Source organism: Montipora capricornis, chromosome 12 (assembly GCF_036669925.1).
Source record: "Montipora capricornis isolate CH-2021 chromosome 12, ASM3666992v2, whole genome shotgun sequence".
NCBI classification, from domain to species: domain Eukaryota; kingdom Metazoa; phylum Cnidaria; class Anthozoa; order Scleractinia; family Acroporidae; genus Montipora; species Montipora capricornis.
Genome location: NC_090894.1, coordinates 26,355,306 through 26,371,660, shown reverse-complemented (window position 1 = coordinate 26,371,660; position 16,355 = coordinate 26,355,306). Strand labels below are relative to the sequence as shown.

The window sequence follows — 16,355 nt, the reverse complement described above, 5'->3', positions numbered from 1 at the left end:
TGGCATAAACGTCTTTTCTTTTACTCTGACGTCACAAAATCCTTTGCAATGAACACAAAAAACACAAATTATGGAGACCTATCAGAAATGGACCCAAACCCGTCACCCTTAAACCGCTCATAAAAAGCCAAATGTCGACGCGAAAGTGGTAACATAATGTTTGATTACGTGGAAAGAGTTATTTTAGCAACGCCGGAAAATATTAGACTTGATGTCAAGTAAATTTTAGATTATTTTCTGTGTACTTTTCAAGCTCGTGGACGAAACATTTCTCTGCGAGTCCGTGAGTGAAATACTTTAGTGCGATCGTTGAAATAAAAGCAGCAGGGAAGTATCTTCCACTGGTGTTCTTTGCTACGATGTGCAAAGTGAGTTTACTTGTAGAGCCAGCAAATGCAATCCTCTGGTGTTACAACTAAAATGAAAGCTACATAACAGCGGTGCCATTTGCCGCGATGTACAAGTTGGGTCTAAATTTTAGTGTAGAAGGATAGAGTCCATCAACGCAAAAACTGCCGAAATAAAGTCGCTTATTTTCCAATGTTTTCGTTCTTCAATATCTTCGAAGCACGGGTTAACATTGTCGTGTGGGAACTAAAAAGACCGGCAGAAGGAAGTAGAACGAACTACATTCCAGGTTATACAACGACCATGATTCAGGAACATTATCTATTACAAAACTCCTTCTCAAGTTCTTGAAAGCTTGGCATTTGGATAACTGTGTCCGATTTTAGCAGTGGCTGGGTTTTGTCATGCGATTCACCTTCCATACTAATGTCTAAAAGCGTCAAATTGTCTTGTTCACTAGTTGGACTTTGATCTGAGGAGGAAGGAGATGGGCTGAGACTGTCATGCCAGGGTCTAGGGCGAGGTCTGGCGGCCCCTAGGGGTTCCCCCAATGGAAAGTTAAACTTTGCAACGGGGGACGTTTCCGTATTATTCGACTCCGGCCGGGGAGAGCTTGTTCCCCGTGGTGAAAATGGCGGAGGCGGAAGTTTGTAAGTGTCCAAGTCAACCATGTCCGGTTTGATTTCCAGTACTGTGGCGGTCGACAAGTCATGGGAAAAACACGTTAAACCGACGCTTGAACTGCTAATTCTATTCAGTTCGGAGGAGTCCATTGATTTTGATCTTCGATCGCGCCTGTCTGTTCTCAAATCGATAAGTTCCTGATCGAGAGGATCAGGTGAAACAGGAGGAGAGGAAGTTGACGAAGATCGTCCACGTAGACAATTCGGGTCAATAAATGTAGTCGGGACTTCGCTATCCCGATAGAAAGTTGCCTTCAACAGCACAGGAGTGGAAAGTGGTCGCTTGTTCGGGCTAATACCCGTGAAATCATGCTCCCGCGGGCTTGACATAGGCCCGGTTGAATGTGAATTAACCGCAGACTCTTCATTTGAAATAGAACTAAACCACGATCGACGATTGTTTCCCACCTCGTGTCGGCGTCGGGAATTCGGCGACTTATGTCTATCGGTTTTTGACGATGATCTCTTGAATTCTGGGCGTAAATCCTTTGCATACTGTCTCAAATCTGCTCCTAAGGCCACAGAAGCTGCCAATATACCTACATTACATAAGGCAACGTCACATCGCTGCTTGGACTTTGTCTTCACTGACGCTTTAGGATTTTGAACGGGGCTGTTATCTGTCGTGTATTTACCGCGAAGACCTGACGGGACAGACAATAATAGTTAAAATTTACATGCAAGTTTACGCTCTCAAAAAGAAAATTGCAAACCAACAAACGAATTTCATACTATCCGTGTTTCTCTCTTCGAAATTCTAACCGGCTTTCTTCTTGCAGTGACCCACTCGAAAACCAGTACTTAAAAGAGGCTGGGTCACCAGCTAGGCATGCGAATGGGAAATGATCTTTGTCTCATTTGCATTTGTATTTGTATTGACAATCGGAGCGAAATCTCGGATTTGTGATTCCCGCGGAACGCTGTTCGACTCTTTGACCTTTTAAAACTTCAAATAGATACATAAGAGTTTGGAAGGGGTGCCCGGGTGATAGTATTGGCCTTCTTGCTTTTGACTGTGTTGAATCCGTTATTCCGTGACCACCAAGAAAAAAAATGGCGAAGATTATTGTGTGCTAAGTTATTTTTCAAAGTGACCCTCATTAAAGCGCGGATTGCAAGGAAAGGGGCCGGATGCGAAAGTTAACTTTCGTAGCCAAACTGCGCTTGCTCAACTGGCAACCCAGTTCCTTTAACGGCGACGGCAACGAGAACGTCACAAATTTGCATATTTAGTGAGCAAAAGAAATAGCTTTGCACGCTCTGCACGAGCATACTTTCATTTTTGTCTATTTCTTTGTCTTCGTCAGCAAAACAACAACGTGAAATACAATTTATTCCAAAATGGCCGCCATTTTAGTATTCTTTTGTTTCCATGCAAACTGGTCCTTTGGCCTTGCTTTCAAACGTAAAATTCAAAAGAATATGTCACTTTGAACGAGCCATAAGGGCCAATTTGCATGGAAACAAAAGAATACTAAAATGGCGGCCATTTTGGAATAAGGTGTATGACCAAATTTCAGGTTTTAGGGAGAACGTCAGCGCTCTAGTAGAAATTTTAATTTTCTCCCCTAAACTGAGTACCGTTTATACTCGTTTTGTTCTTGAGGGTTTGCCACACTTTCGTAACGTTAAAATGCTTAGAATAGTCGCGAAGCGATTGCCATAACGGGAATTCACATTTAACGACGACGACCTTGTTGCCGTTGCCGTTGCTAAAGTTCCCTAATAGAGATAGGTTTTTTGACATTAGGGAGCTTAAAGCAAGCACGTTTTTGAGTCGCGGACGGCAACCGGAAAAGAACATTTCTTGAGCCAGTGTCTCCCAGATTTTTATACTAACCATCTCTAATGGAGAAAAGATACTCAGTAATGTAAATGTGGTTGTGTGAAGACGCGTTAGAAGGGAAAACAGATCCGGTTGCCGTCCGCGTCTCAAAAACGCGCTTGCTTAAGCTCCCTATTTCCCGCGAACCGCGAACGTCAGGAAGTCACGTGACCAGTGCGTTGGCGTCAGGTTTGCAGTTTGAGATAAGTGATTTACCGCAAGGTTTTTTGCAACCTAAAACATCACAATACCACGTTTGAAAGCAAATACTACTTTTAACAACTATTTCGCTTATTAACTATCGAATTCTTTTTCATAGAAACGTAATTTTCAAGATGATTTCTCAGCTAAAACACAAGTGAACGAACGAATGAAAACAAACATGGCAGCCGGCTATTTAACCCGGGCGACTCTTTAAGTCCCAAATATGGGCAGACGGCTAAAGTTAAACCGCTAACCGCAAACCACGGCTTGCCGTTTGTGGTAAGATCGCCAAACCCCGATCTTAAGGTCTCTAATACGTCTTATACTCTCTTACCCGTATTTTGATTGACCAGTGAATTCAGATTCGGAACCGAATTCGACCTCTCGGCCAAAAAGCTATCCTTGGCCTTCGTCCGCCTGCTTTTGTCTCGATCACGCTGGTGTACTGAACTCGGACCCCACGTTCGAATTTTCTTGTTCTTTTCTGGGGGGCTGATGGGAACTGCATCTGGTATCTCGCGCGCGTCATCGACTGCAAAGAGATCAAGAAACAGTGAGTGATTATAAACTAACGAAATGATATATGAAATTAATCATATACTGAACTGCGGATATGAAATCAAGTGAACCTATGATCCTCGCAATTATGAAGCAATTTTAGCAATTGCGTAGAGAAGCCTGAAAATTTCGGGACTCCAACGGGGTTTGAACCCGTGACCTCACGGGGTTTGAACGAGTTGAAGTCCTAAATTTTCTGGCTTCTCCATGCAACTGGCCATTCTACAGTTGTTTGCTCAGTGACCTAGCCTATGAATGGCTGCGAGGCTGCCAGTGACCTTGTATTGGTACAGACCTCACTGCTTTTATAACGTAAATTGTGTTGTTGTAATTCTAATTAGTCCACATTAACATTAGAAAAGCAAAGTTTTGTATCAAAGCAGGCTCACCGGCAGCCTCGCTTCCATTCTTAGGCCAGGTAACCTACAATCTCGGTCACAAATGTTGTAACACTGACGGAAATTTTTCCCGTCCCGTCATTTTGTTTCCAGTGCAAGAAATAACCGGTAAACGCAACATTGAAGGGAGGGAGGAGGAGGGCTGCGTTATCAATAGCTTGGATGCGAGTTACGTGCTGTCCAAGAAAGGTGTTACAACTATTTATGACCGAGGTTGTAGCTACAACTGTAAAATTGTCTATTGCTAAAGTTGCGTTCATAACTGCGAGGATCATAGCTTCACTCGATAATAAACTGTAGGATGAGTTTTCACATTTTTTTCCTGTGCCGTGACCATCTTTGCCTGTCGCAACATTCCTTACTCATTCTAAACTGCAAAAAGACAGGTAAACGTCTTCTCATACAGTCCTGTAATCTTAGACTGAATCCAGTTCAATGCCCGATTGCGCTAATCCTGGAATTATTGGAAACTTAAACTGACATTTCTTTAATCAAGCTCATAAGACGTCGAAATCATAGCATGTGCAACTGGCGGGATTTATGTGAGTGCGAGATTGCACAGGCGGGAAACGAGACGTGGGAAATCTCGCGGTGATTTATGGCCCAAGCGCGATTCAACGGGAAACAACTCGGTCCGTGACAATTGAGGTAATAAAAAGTGGCAATTGCTTAAAATTATCCAGATAAGTGTGATGATCAAATCACTTTTTCGCACTCTCGCTTGCCTTTAATCCCACCATCTTCAAAAGGACTGAATTTGTGTATCATCAGCATATTAAACTTGGAGGGAGGTAAGCAATCTAATTACTTCCCCAGAGTGCGAGCAAATGACGTCAACTTTATGTCACAACAATACAGGGGTCTATATACATTGCATCTAGTTGTCTTAGCTTACATGACAGTAGTCGAAACCGCTTATGAACAGCAGGCGATGGAGGCCCTGCCACACCTGTGCCGTCCAATGATGTGTTGGAATCAAATATATCTGAAGTGATGGTAAACCTGTGCTGAAACCCTGCAAAAAAAAACATCAACAACTTAGTCATGTGTGACAATTGATCATAGCTGACATACACACAGCCTGGCCTCTCTTTTTAAATACTTCGCTAACATTGTACGGGCTAAACGAGGTGGAAAAATCGCGAAAGACTTACAAATGTACGACCACAGTGCAACGTTATATTTTGAAGTGACGTTTTCCCTAATAATCCACCTTAGGAAGACGGTGAAACTTTGCTACCTTCGCGCTCGAGTTCCTTATTTTAAGATGATTTTATGATTCATGCAAGCACTAAACAATCATTATGTATGAAGAGATTTTCTTTTCCGATGTTGACGAGGCTATACCCGGAAAAAAACCGAGTGCCCCTTTGCAGAAGTCGAACCTACGACGACCTTCCGACTACTAGTTCGGATGCTCTTCCGCTGAGCTATAGATAAATCTCTTAATTTAATTCAGCAGGGTTAACATGTAACATCCCTTTCAGTACCATCATTATATAAAAATTATAATAAAAACTGAGTAGAAATGAAGAAAACTACTATGGAAAAAAATGAGAAAAAGAGATAGAAACGTTTAAAGAAGATAGAGAATAGAAAAAAAGTACTTACTAATAATAGTAATAACTTCTTTAATACGTAAAAACATGGATTTTTAAGGAGAGGCCACCAGCGGCAAAGAGGGGGAATTAATCCAGAAAAATTATTGCCTTACCAGTTGGAGCACTGATTTTTCTGCCACTTCCAAACCTCAGTTTGAAAAAGTGGCCTTTCCTCTTCTTGGGAGACGGTTTTATTAATTTTTGTTGCTATGACAAGAGAAAAAATAATTATGATTAGCAAAGCGCGAAACTTTGATAAAACTTGAAATAAATTAAATTTGAACTGGTAAAACGAGTTACTGTCACGACGTCTATGGTTTGTAGTCCTTATACGAGAAACCATTAAGCCTAAGGCCCAATTAGGCAGAACAACTTTTCTGAAAAAATACGCCAACTTCCTTTTGGCAACGAAATCACAGCAGTTAGGAAAAAGACATGGCAATTTTAGCTTTAACATACCCACCTGTATCAGCATGCTTATCTCTCTACCAAGAAGAAGCATCTCTCTTTGAGCCAGCTCTTCTTCTCTCTTCTTCAAACTTTCAGCATGAACCTCTTGTGCCATTTGAATTTGTCGTAATTCATCCTCACGAGAGGATAATTCCTGAAATGTAATGTAATGTTCAAGAATTGCTCAACAAAATCAATTTTAAACATAAACAAGACCACAGAACTTGGAAACCGATTTAATCATAAGTATGACCAGAGAGTACTTAGTAAAAAAACCAAACTGTTATTGTTATTGTCTGGGTGAATGCAGTCTTGAAGAGGGCTTTTAAAGGGGCTAGGTCACGCTATTTTAGGTAATTTTGTTTAATTTTGTTAATTATGAGCTCTAAACGTCAAATTGGCTGAGCAAGAGTCTTTCATTTGCAAAATCGCGGCCACATAACAACTGAGAATGATTTTTCCAGCTTTGTAAATGACATTTTCATATAGACTGATATAAATTTGAAAAAAAGTGGGCCAACGTTTTTCAAATTTACCCAAATTCAATCCATTTCAATCCTCTCCAGTTTTGTCCATCCATGTCCTTTCTTGGCTTCCCTGTGTTTTATTCGAGTTCTTTTATAGTTTTGAACAGTTATTTTGATATTTTAGTTAATTCTATGACCATTCTATCAGTGCTGAAATTGCCTAAAATTGCGTGACCTATCCCCTTAAAGGATGGGAAGGACTGTCTTTCTCAGGACTACACTCACCTGGACGATCGCTTAATTATGATATGACTCCTTATTAATAAATGACGAGCCCAACAGCCTATCAAAACACAGATAAAATGTCACACCCATGGGCTTTGACCCATTGACTCCTGGAAGTGAGACTTGACAGAGTTTACTCTGTCTAACGCCAGATGATTTTCCTTGTCAACTGGAGCCATCCTCGGGCATCTCAGAGGTCAATGGGTAAAACCCAATAAAACACTCCTCATTAGAATTCTTTATAGAAAGCATATTATTATATAGACAGGAGTGATTTACTGGAAAATACACCACTCATAAAATTCATACGAAACTACATCTGGAACCCGAGTGGCGTATTTTCCATATCCTCACTAGTGAGGACATTGATGATGTCAATTCATGTCTGAAACATCAAAACATGTTTCTTAAAGTCAAGAGTGTGGTTGTTTGTGCAAACAGTCAGTGAAAAAATGGTGAGCGATAGATTTGCGAAGTTCTCTGAAGCTGACGTAAAATCCTTATCTGAAAAACAAGAATAAAACTTCATACAACTTGAATTATTCAAGGAGGTCCTTGCAAGTGAAGAAGAAATGGGGAAATTGAAGAAATTCCTGCCTCCGAGCTGCTAGAATTTGCGATAAAGTTTGTGCTCGGTGTTAGAAAGAAAAATGGTGAGTACAACACTCCTGTCTATAATATTTTCAAAAAGACAACCACACTTTTGAGTTTAAGAACATGTTTCGATGTTTCAAACATCATTATCAGCCACAGTGAGAGTAACATTGAAATTTAATTAGATTATCCATATATATATATATATACAGTGATTCATTTTGCCCTGCGTTTTGCGTAATTTACGCATTACATTCATTAAATACCCATTGGTTTCCGTCGAGCGCGTCCCGAGTACGCATACCGTAATTAAAAAGGTATTTATTGATTAAAATTCAGATGTCTGTGTTTAAAAAACATCAATTATATGATTGAAAAAAAAAAATACAACTTGTCTTGGTTACAATTTTGACCCATTGCATTTATGTTGTGACCCATTGATTTTTGCCTGAGGGGTACACTGTACCCATTAACACAATTTTCAAAATGAATCACTATATATATATATATATATATATATTTTAGTTCGCTGTCGCTATTTGTACACTCAAATTATATATATATATATATATATGGATAATCAATACAATGGTTCTTTGTAAATTAAATGTTTGTTTAATCTACAAAGTCTTAAGTAAAACGGTTAAAAACTTAAGCAAGTTGTTTTCTTGTAAATAAATTACATCAGGCTCAATGATAAAAAAAATAGTGCCCTGAGAGGACACGTGCTTACTGGTAATAAAGGTTAAACGGATTAACATTGTCTTCTTGTGCTTCATTCTTATTTGTAATTGAAATTGAAGCGAGAAAGAGAAAATTTATGGGGCAGTTGGGAATTTTTGAGAACACTTTTCAAAGTAAAATTTTATGAAAGTCAATGTATTAATTTCTATCAGCACTCCTCTGAATCAGTTGAAAGCTGTAACAAGGTTTACAACTACTGTCACTCGCACGAGCAAAGATGTGCTCGTTCAAATAATATTAAAAACATAATAGAAAAACATCATTTCCAAGCAGCGCGAAATAGAACGAGTCCGCAATGTTTAGAATGTTTATATGAGATGAAACAATAACACTTAGAAGGCAAATATCTATTTTGAAAATTAATATTGCAACAATAAAAAGCTACTCAGGAAAACCTCAATCCGTTTCGGTTGGCCATCGATCTGACATCGCGTCACGCTTTCTTTTTTACACACACTGACCCACCCTGCAAGCAGAGACTCTCCAAAGGGGTGAGCAAGAGCGGCTCTGCAGAAATCGTGTCAAGTCTTTCAAGTCACTGCAGCCCAAGTTTCTGGGCTAGTCACCCTGGACAAACAGGTTTAGGCAGTGCACGCATCACATTTTTGACAAGGTGAAGGTCAAACTCGAGCCTTCAGTATGAAAATCAATGTGGTGTCTACACATGCTATCAAGACTTGGCCTGGGTTTGAAACTGTCTCCAAGCAACGGCTTACACATATTCAATAAAGAATCTACACAAATTTTGCAGAGTCCTGTCTTTCTTGTTGAGTTGTAAAGGCACTGCTGGCAGGGACACCGACCAAGACAAAGAGTTTTACTGGCTGTAAATAGCCAATAAGCACAAACATGGCAACAAATAAGGCATTTTCATAATTTATTTACAGTGTATTTATTTATTTACTTATTTACAGATTCAGTATCAATACTAGGTGGACAGAACAAAAGGACACGAAGTCCCCTAAAGGCTTAAGCCACCCTACCAGCAATGATTTCACCTACAGCTCCACAATTTCATAAGAATAAAAAATACCCTTACTATTATGTTACCTATAAGAGAGCTACGGCATTCAAACCAGTTTTTGGCTTTGCTACAAATGCCCATCTTCTGCTAAAAAGGTTCAACCAATGCAAGAAATTGAAGCATGAGGAGGGCAATATTCATTTGGTGCAATGGTGAGAGCAGCTACACATCTTTCACTAATGTGCACTGAAATTCAAATTCCCAACTCAATGCAATTTAAGGTTCACACACACTTAATTGACTTTACAATGTATCTAAGTTGATGTTTGGTCTTCCCAACAAGTGAATCATAAGTGCCCTGACCCTAGTTGTTCAAACGATGGATAGCACTATCCACCAGATAAATCACTATCCAATGGATAAACACTAGCAAAACCGATTGAGTTATCCAGTGGGTAGTGATTTATCTGGCGGATAGCGCTATCCATCGTTTGAACCACTGGAGCCTGCTCTATAACCTTGAGACTCAAGACTGAGGCATAAGACCACAGCTTTACCGGCTACAAGCACCACAGTGCATTTTATCTTCACCATATCTGAAAGACATACATACCTTTTCTTTTTGCTTTAATTCATTAAATATCTCTTCAATTTCTGTTTGCCAGCCATCCTGTAAAGTGCGGAAGGAACTTTGGTCATCTTGTGCAAAGGATGAATCTGAAATTTCTTCCAGATCCTCCAGAATTCCTTGAAAGGATGGTCGCTTGTGGGGATCTTGTTGCCAGCAATCTGCAGTCATATAACAACAGATAATGCTGCTGACCATTCAAAGATGTCAAGTCAAAATTTGAAGTTGATGGCTGGTTTGGGTAGAATAACTGCCTGTTGTCATTGTCACAATGAATTCTAACGATTATCTTAGGTTTGCAAGAAACTGTCTTCAACCCATTGACGTCTAAATTGCCCCCAATAATACTGTATCGTCTGGCGTTAGAGTAAAATATCTGAAGCCTCACTCCTAGGAGTCCATGGGTTAATTTCTTCAATTTAGGGAGCGAGCATAGTGTAGTGGATATCACTCACGGGCTGCATCTCAGCACTCCGAGTTCGATGGGTAAAATGAGTACCAGTATCACTGGGGACAATTTGTGCATGCGACAGAACTGTAGTAGCGCCCACCCCTGCTGTAAAGTTATGGTCGAAGCTAAGGAAAAAGGAGCCTTCAGGTTGCCTTCAACTTTGGGTGGCCTCTTGTCTTTAAATGAAAAAGGTAGCACACGCTTTTTGTCGGCTGTCAATACTTTTTGAAACCACTGGGTACAAGTTACTTAAAATGGGCAACAAAAATATCCAATGGCTAAACTACAAGATTCATGGCTCTACAGCTGAATCCTCCATTTAACAACTGCGTCGCTAAGTGGAGGTTGCATTGGGTGCCTGAGACATCCTGGAGCTTCCACAATTGGCAGCCAGCTCCATTATAGAGACTGCACTGATGGCTGGCTAAACCTGAAAACCCAGCCATGAGCCTCCATGCCCTGAGAAAAACTCAACAAAACTAGTACTCTAGTAAAGACGAAAAAACCTGGCATAGTTATGTTAATGACGGTGCCTACTATTGTTACTGCACATACGTTCATATAGATTTCCTAAGGATGGTGCTTAATGATACAAGGATAAAACTATGGGGAGAAAGCAGAACTTAGCAAGTGCTCTTGGTATCGAAAATGAAATTTGGCGGTAACCATGCATTTTTCAAGGATAATTAAGCTTCAATTTGGAAAAGAATGCCATACATTGCTTTGTATTTTAAAGCTTTTTACAAACATTGTTGATTACTGATTCGAAAAATCCGTGGTTACTTTGGATTTCAATAACACTTGTTTAAGATCTGCTATATTCAGTAAACCGCGCAAAAACTCCTTTGGATTAGTAGGCACCGTCCTTAACAACCCGTTTATTTGCACTTGATGACCCCCACCCCCTGATGTAGCTACACCCCTCCCTTGTTTGTACCTTTCATCAATTCCTTGAAAAAATCTGGACACGTGCTAGGTATTGGCAGGGTAAGACTGTTCATTGCAACACCATAAGCCACAGCAAGGGGTTCCACATCTCTGTAAGGGACTTGACCTGTAAGCAGCTCCCACAAGACTACACCAAAACTAAACATAAGAAATAAATAAATTTATTAAAGAAATGTAGTAGAGGTTGGTTTTTTACTTTTTTTTTTCCTTACTAGATATTTGAAAGGATCAGAAATTCTATTTGAAAGTCCATAGAAAACGTTTCATCAGCAATGGTTCAGACAGCTTCATGAATAACTGATCTGTACGTGAGGAAGGAGAATCAGTTTTACTGTCCATTTACACTTAATCTCTCTCCAGAGCCTGATTACTGATACGCCGTCATGCCAGTGACGCCAAAACACAAATGGAACTAAATGGCTTCCTGCTGTTCCTGCTACAATTCAATGACTCAACATATTTAGGACACTGAGACACATTTTAAAAAAACGCGACGGAGCCCCATACGGAACATATTTTCTCCCAATGCCATCAATATAATGTGGTATTGCCGTCTCAAAATCGCAATTTGTTTTGTATCGCGATCCATCATTTATAAGGATAAATAAAACTGTAAACTAATCAACCCGTGCCTGATCGAAATTTCAATTCTTTCTACCTGCGAAACGTATTTGTTTGCATACGTCAGCAACCCAATTCAGTGCAACGACGTCAATTTCAACATTAGAACCAATCACAGGCCGCAAAAGTGAGACGGCAATACCACGAAATATTGACGGCTCGCGCATAGGGAAAACTATAAGAAGATTGCAATACATGATCATATTTAGTGAAATTTCAAACACACATATATGTGTATATTTATACATATCTCTTTTTTAAAGGACTGTTTACAGATGAGGTTAAGATTATTGCTACAAAGACAGTGCCATCAAGGCAAAAACAATGAAGTCAAAAGGTTTCAAATGACCCTTGCTGGTTGTCCTGGATTCAACTCTATCACACTCCAGCCTCCAAGATCAAGTCAGGAATTTTAATTTTCAAATTCAAGAATTCTTGGGGAAAATCAGCATTTAGCCATATTTACCTCCAAACATCACTGCCTTTAGAAAATGTGTTTGTCCTGATAACCTCTGGTGCCATCCATGCATAAGTTCCTGCAGCACTCATTCGTGTTGTTGTGACAATCTCTCTTGCAAGTCCAAAGTCCGTGATTTTCAATACATTTTCGAAATTTCCATCTTCAACTTTGTTCAGCAGCAATACTGAAAAAAATAAACAGGACAAGAAAATTAATCATCAGTTCATACCCACATAAAAAATTCTGAAAACTACTGACCGAAAATACAAGATCCTGGCTTACCATGGACCACAAAATTTAATGACAGTTTAGGGGTTTCCATTCAAGCATAACACATTTTGTTTACTTGGACTTGAGTTAAAACACTAAGAAAGTAAAAACCGATCCGAGTAGATCCGCTAACTTCACATTCCTTGCAACACACAAGAGAGGTGTCTCAGAAGGGGTAAGATATTTCAGTCATTTCCTTTTTTCATTTTCAACAACAATTATATAAAGGATGATTTTTAAACAAACACAAGACACTGTAAGCCAAAAATAACTACTGGCCATTAAAGCAGAAAATTGAGCTTATAGCATTAAAGATGACAAAGAGTAAGCTCAAATGGAAGGGAAACTGTTAGGAAGCCGACAGAAAGCTTAGAACCTTCACTAAAATTTGAATTCCTCGGTAAATCATATTTAGTAGGTTATGCAGCAAGCAGATGTGAGGGAGGGGTGGGGGGGGGGGGTTATGCTTGTAGCATAAAAAGGACATCTCCTGCCTCCCACCCTTGATGACAGTCTTGCTGAAAGCCATTTGAAGCTGGTGGTATATGTGATTCTAAAGGTCTTCACTACCACTGGTCTGAACTTTTAACCCCAGAAATGTACATGGACAGGGCATAATAGAGTTATAGAGTTCACATGTGATGTTTAAGGCCAGAAATTTAGTGATCACAAGAGCTACATCTGTACATTGTGTTTTTATTTCCATGCAAATCAGGTGGCACGACTTACATGTAGTTTGCTCAACAGGGAACAATAATATTCTTTGATCACAAATCATGCAAGTAACATGTAATTTTCCTTTGGCTCAACAAACACTTGTACTGATAAAATTTATTGGTTATCCTACACAACTCTCCTGAATCATTTGATTAAATCCATTATGTCAATTTTTCCCATTAAAACTTGAGTTTTATTCGAAAAAGTGCTGATTGAATTGTTGAATTTGCAGTAAAACCCACATTTAAAACCAAGTAGATGACTGTACCCACTACTCAAAAACTTTATTACTACATCATGATAGGGACAACAAGTCAATTTCCTAACTGGAATGACCTTAAAGAACCAACCATAACAAAATACAACATTATCAATGTTTGTAGCACAAAATCAAAATAGCTGAAAATAAATGCTATTTAAGAACCTAAGACAGTAAGAGCCCACCAAGACATCAATGAAACATCACCTGCATAAGCTTTAAACCCAATAAAACACTACTCATTAGAATTCTTTATGTAAAGAATAGTAATAAGATCTGGCTTGTTTTTTTTTGTATGCTAATATCTTCTTTTAAGATAAAACTAATTATTGATATAAGACAAAATTAACAAAGTTTTACATTTAACTGCTGTAACTAATTTTTCACCAAAGAAAAATTTTATCTTCCCCACAAGCTCTTTACTTTTCCAATAATAACAATAATTACATGTAATAATAATTATTATTATAATTGATTATTATGAAAAATATTATTTCACACCTAACAGAACAAGAGAACTTTGCCTTTACAAAACATACATGTACATTAGAGAAAAATTGCTGCCAAAAATAAATTAATATACAATATCAAAATTCTCCTCACTTTTGATGAGAGCGTAACTTTCTTTCATTACCAGTATAATAAATGACACTTTAATTTAAAAAAAAGGAAAAGTACTTTTACACGATGATCAATATTAACGCCAGTTCATAATCCTTGTAAAACAGGAAAAAGTATATATTCCAAGGCCAAAATCTTCCAGATGGATCATGAGGTACATGCGGGAGGTATCACTTTACACAGCCCTCTATCGGGGGTTTAGAATCTCAAAATCATTATATTTTAACACTAAAAATATGATAAAGCAAACTTAATGATAGAGAAGTTTTGAAAACATCTAGACTTAAAAAACGTGTCCAGAATTAATAAGAGGTAATTACTTCCAAATAGGTCACGGTATTTCCCCTGCCTGTTGTTGTTATTATCTTTATCTGATGTGAGGTTAGAGCAAAATTATCCTAGGAGATGAAGATTGTATTGCACGCTTAATTAACAAGCCTATGATGGTTCGATGCGAGACATAAATCCCACATAAGGCATGCGACTCCAGCTAAATTAGCTGACAACAAAAACAGGGTGGAAATATTAAATGTTTGTCAAGAAACTTGGAATATTTACAGATGCCGGGCTGGAACATATTTCTTTAAGCCCACATATTAAGGCCATTTAATACGGGTTCAATTCTTGAACTTCCTGTGTGTACATACCACCTCAAAATACAGATAATTTACTCAGGAGCTTTTCCTTTTTGAGGAAGATATCGTGATACATGTATCAACAAAATATTATACCTTAAAAATGTATTCATAAGTATATTTTGGTTTGACAAAGGAATAACAATAGATGAAAAGAAAGCCAACATAAAATCCTCAACCACGCAAAGGAATGAAACCACATCTTACTTGAGTTTTCCCAATGGAATAACTTATACAAACAATTTCCAAAGCCACTGATTATGATTTATTTAAAACATAATGAGCATGAAAAATTCACAGTAAGATTGACAATACGACCGACAATACTCATGTCCAAAACAATCGCGTCTTGTCCGAGCCGTCAGGTTGGCGAAGCTCAAGGTTCGAAAGCATGCAGACGCCGATTTACTAGAACTCGGTAAGAACCCGATAATAAAGAAGAAAAATAGAAACTTTGGATACTTACTATTGCCAGATTTCAGATCCCTGTGAATTATGCTCAAAGGAGCGTCATTGTGAAGGTAGTACATCCCTCGAGCGATTTGTATTGCCCAGTCCAGCAACACAGATGGCGGAATAGTGCGTCCATGAGTGCTTAGCACACGAGAGAGCGCACCACCGCGAGCGTATTCCAGAACCAAGCACAAGTTAGGAGGCCTTAAACAAGCACCAAACAAACCCACAATATTCCGATGTCTGAAAATCGAAAATAACTTTGCCTCTTTTTTGACATCCTCAACGATTTCGCTGGCGTCTTGATAATTTTCGGTGCGAGCGACTTTAACGGCGACCTCGTCCTCTCGCCAAACGGCTCGATAAACCTTACCAAATGCTCCAACACCGATGACATCGATCAGGTCGATTTCTTCAAACTCGATTTCCAAAGGTTCGCTTATACTTGCTCTTTTATCATCGGCGTTTGTGATGTATATGTAATTCGAGGGAAATAAACCAATTCGCATTTGGCCTTCGACTCGCCCGACCCACCATCCTTCATCGCCACTGACCTCGGATTCTTTCGATAAAATCTCAATTCTGTCACTCGCTTTGAAGGTAAGTTCATCATCGTCAACGGCATCGTAGTCGTACAAGGCGGTACAAAATTCCCCAGTGGTAAGTTTCGTCAACGAAGAGTTCATACCAGAGAAAGTTTCCATTTCTTCGCTTTGAAATCGAGTAATGCTAGGCATTTGCATCAACAATGATATCTACAATCTCTAAGTACTTTCGGGTGTAATATTAGAAACACAACGGTTGATTCTTCGACACAATCTGTACGAAACGGCCGCACTTCACTGCAGGCATCACGAGATGCATATATCAACAAGGTATGCAATAGACACGATTGCAGCTCAAAATGGTCGAAGAACGGACCGGGCGGGCGAGGTTGCATTTCGTCACGTGCTTAATATCAGATGTTTGATTGGTACAAAGGTTGGAAACAGCCTTCCTGTCCTTGACATTCAAATGCGTTGCCTTGACAACAGGCCATAAATTTTCGGATTTCCTCACGTTCTTGTATCCTTAATTTGCGAGACAGAAACATAACAAATGGACAAAATTGATATCTTAATTAAGAATAAAATATCTAATTTACATAATTTGACCTGTGGTAAATGTGATA

At 39.1% G+C, this 16,355-nt stretch overlaps 1 protein-coding gene across 1 annotated transcript; it reads right to left on the bottom strand.

Moving 5' to 3' along the window:
• Positions 1 to 16,114, bottom strand: LOC138026771 (mitogen-activated protein kinase kinase kinase 10-like). Its single transcript, XM_068874219.1, has 9 exons — positions 15,198 to 16,114; positions 12,236 to 12,413; positions 11,138 to 11,286; positions 9,735 to 9,910; positions 6,081 to 6,221; positions 5,731 to 5,824; positions 4,912 to 5,031; positions 3,395 to 3,592; positions 1 to 1,675 (listed from the first exon to the last, which is right to left on the bottom strand). Exons 1-9 carry the CDS (start codon positions 15,925 to 15,927, stop codon positions 666 to 668), a joined length of 2,796 nt encoding a protein of 931 aa, XP_068730320.1. The 5' UTR covers positions 15,928 to 16,114; the 3' UTR covers positions 1 to 665.
• Between the last annotated feature and the right edge of the window lie 241 nt (positions 16,115 to 16,355).

What these genes read in the sequence shown, in the direction of transcription:
- LOC138026771 (XM_068874219.1), bottom strand. Translation starts at nt 15,927, where the DNA reads ATGCAAATGCCTAGCATTACTCGATTTCAAAGCGAAGAAATGGAAACT. An exon ending in AAAGGCAGTGATGTTTGGAG is followed by an intron (nt 11,287 to 12,235) that starts GTAAATATGGCT and finishes TCTTATGTTTAG; the next exon opens with TTTTGGTGTAGTCTTGTGGG. An exon ending in ACTGGTCAATCAAAATACGG is followed by an intron (nt 1,676 to 3,394) that starts GTAAGAGAGTAT and finishes CTGTCCCGTCAG; the next exon opens with GTCTTCGCGGTAAATACACG.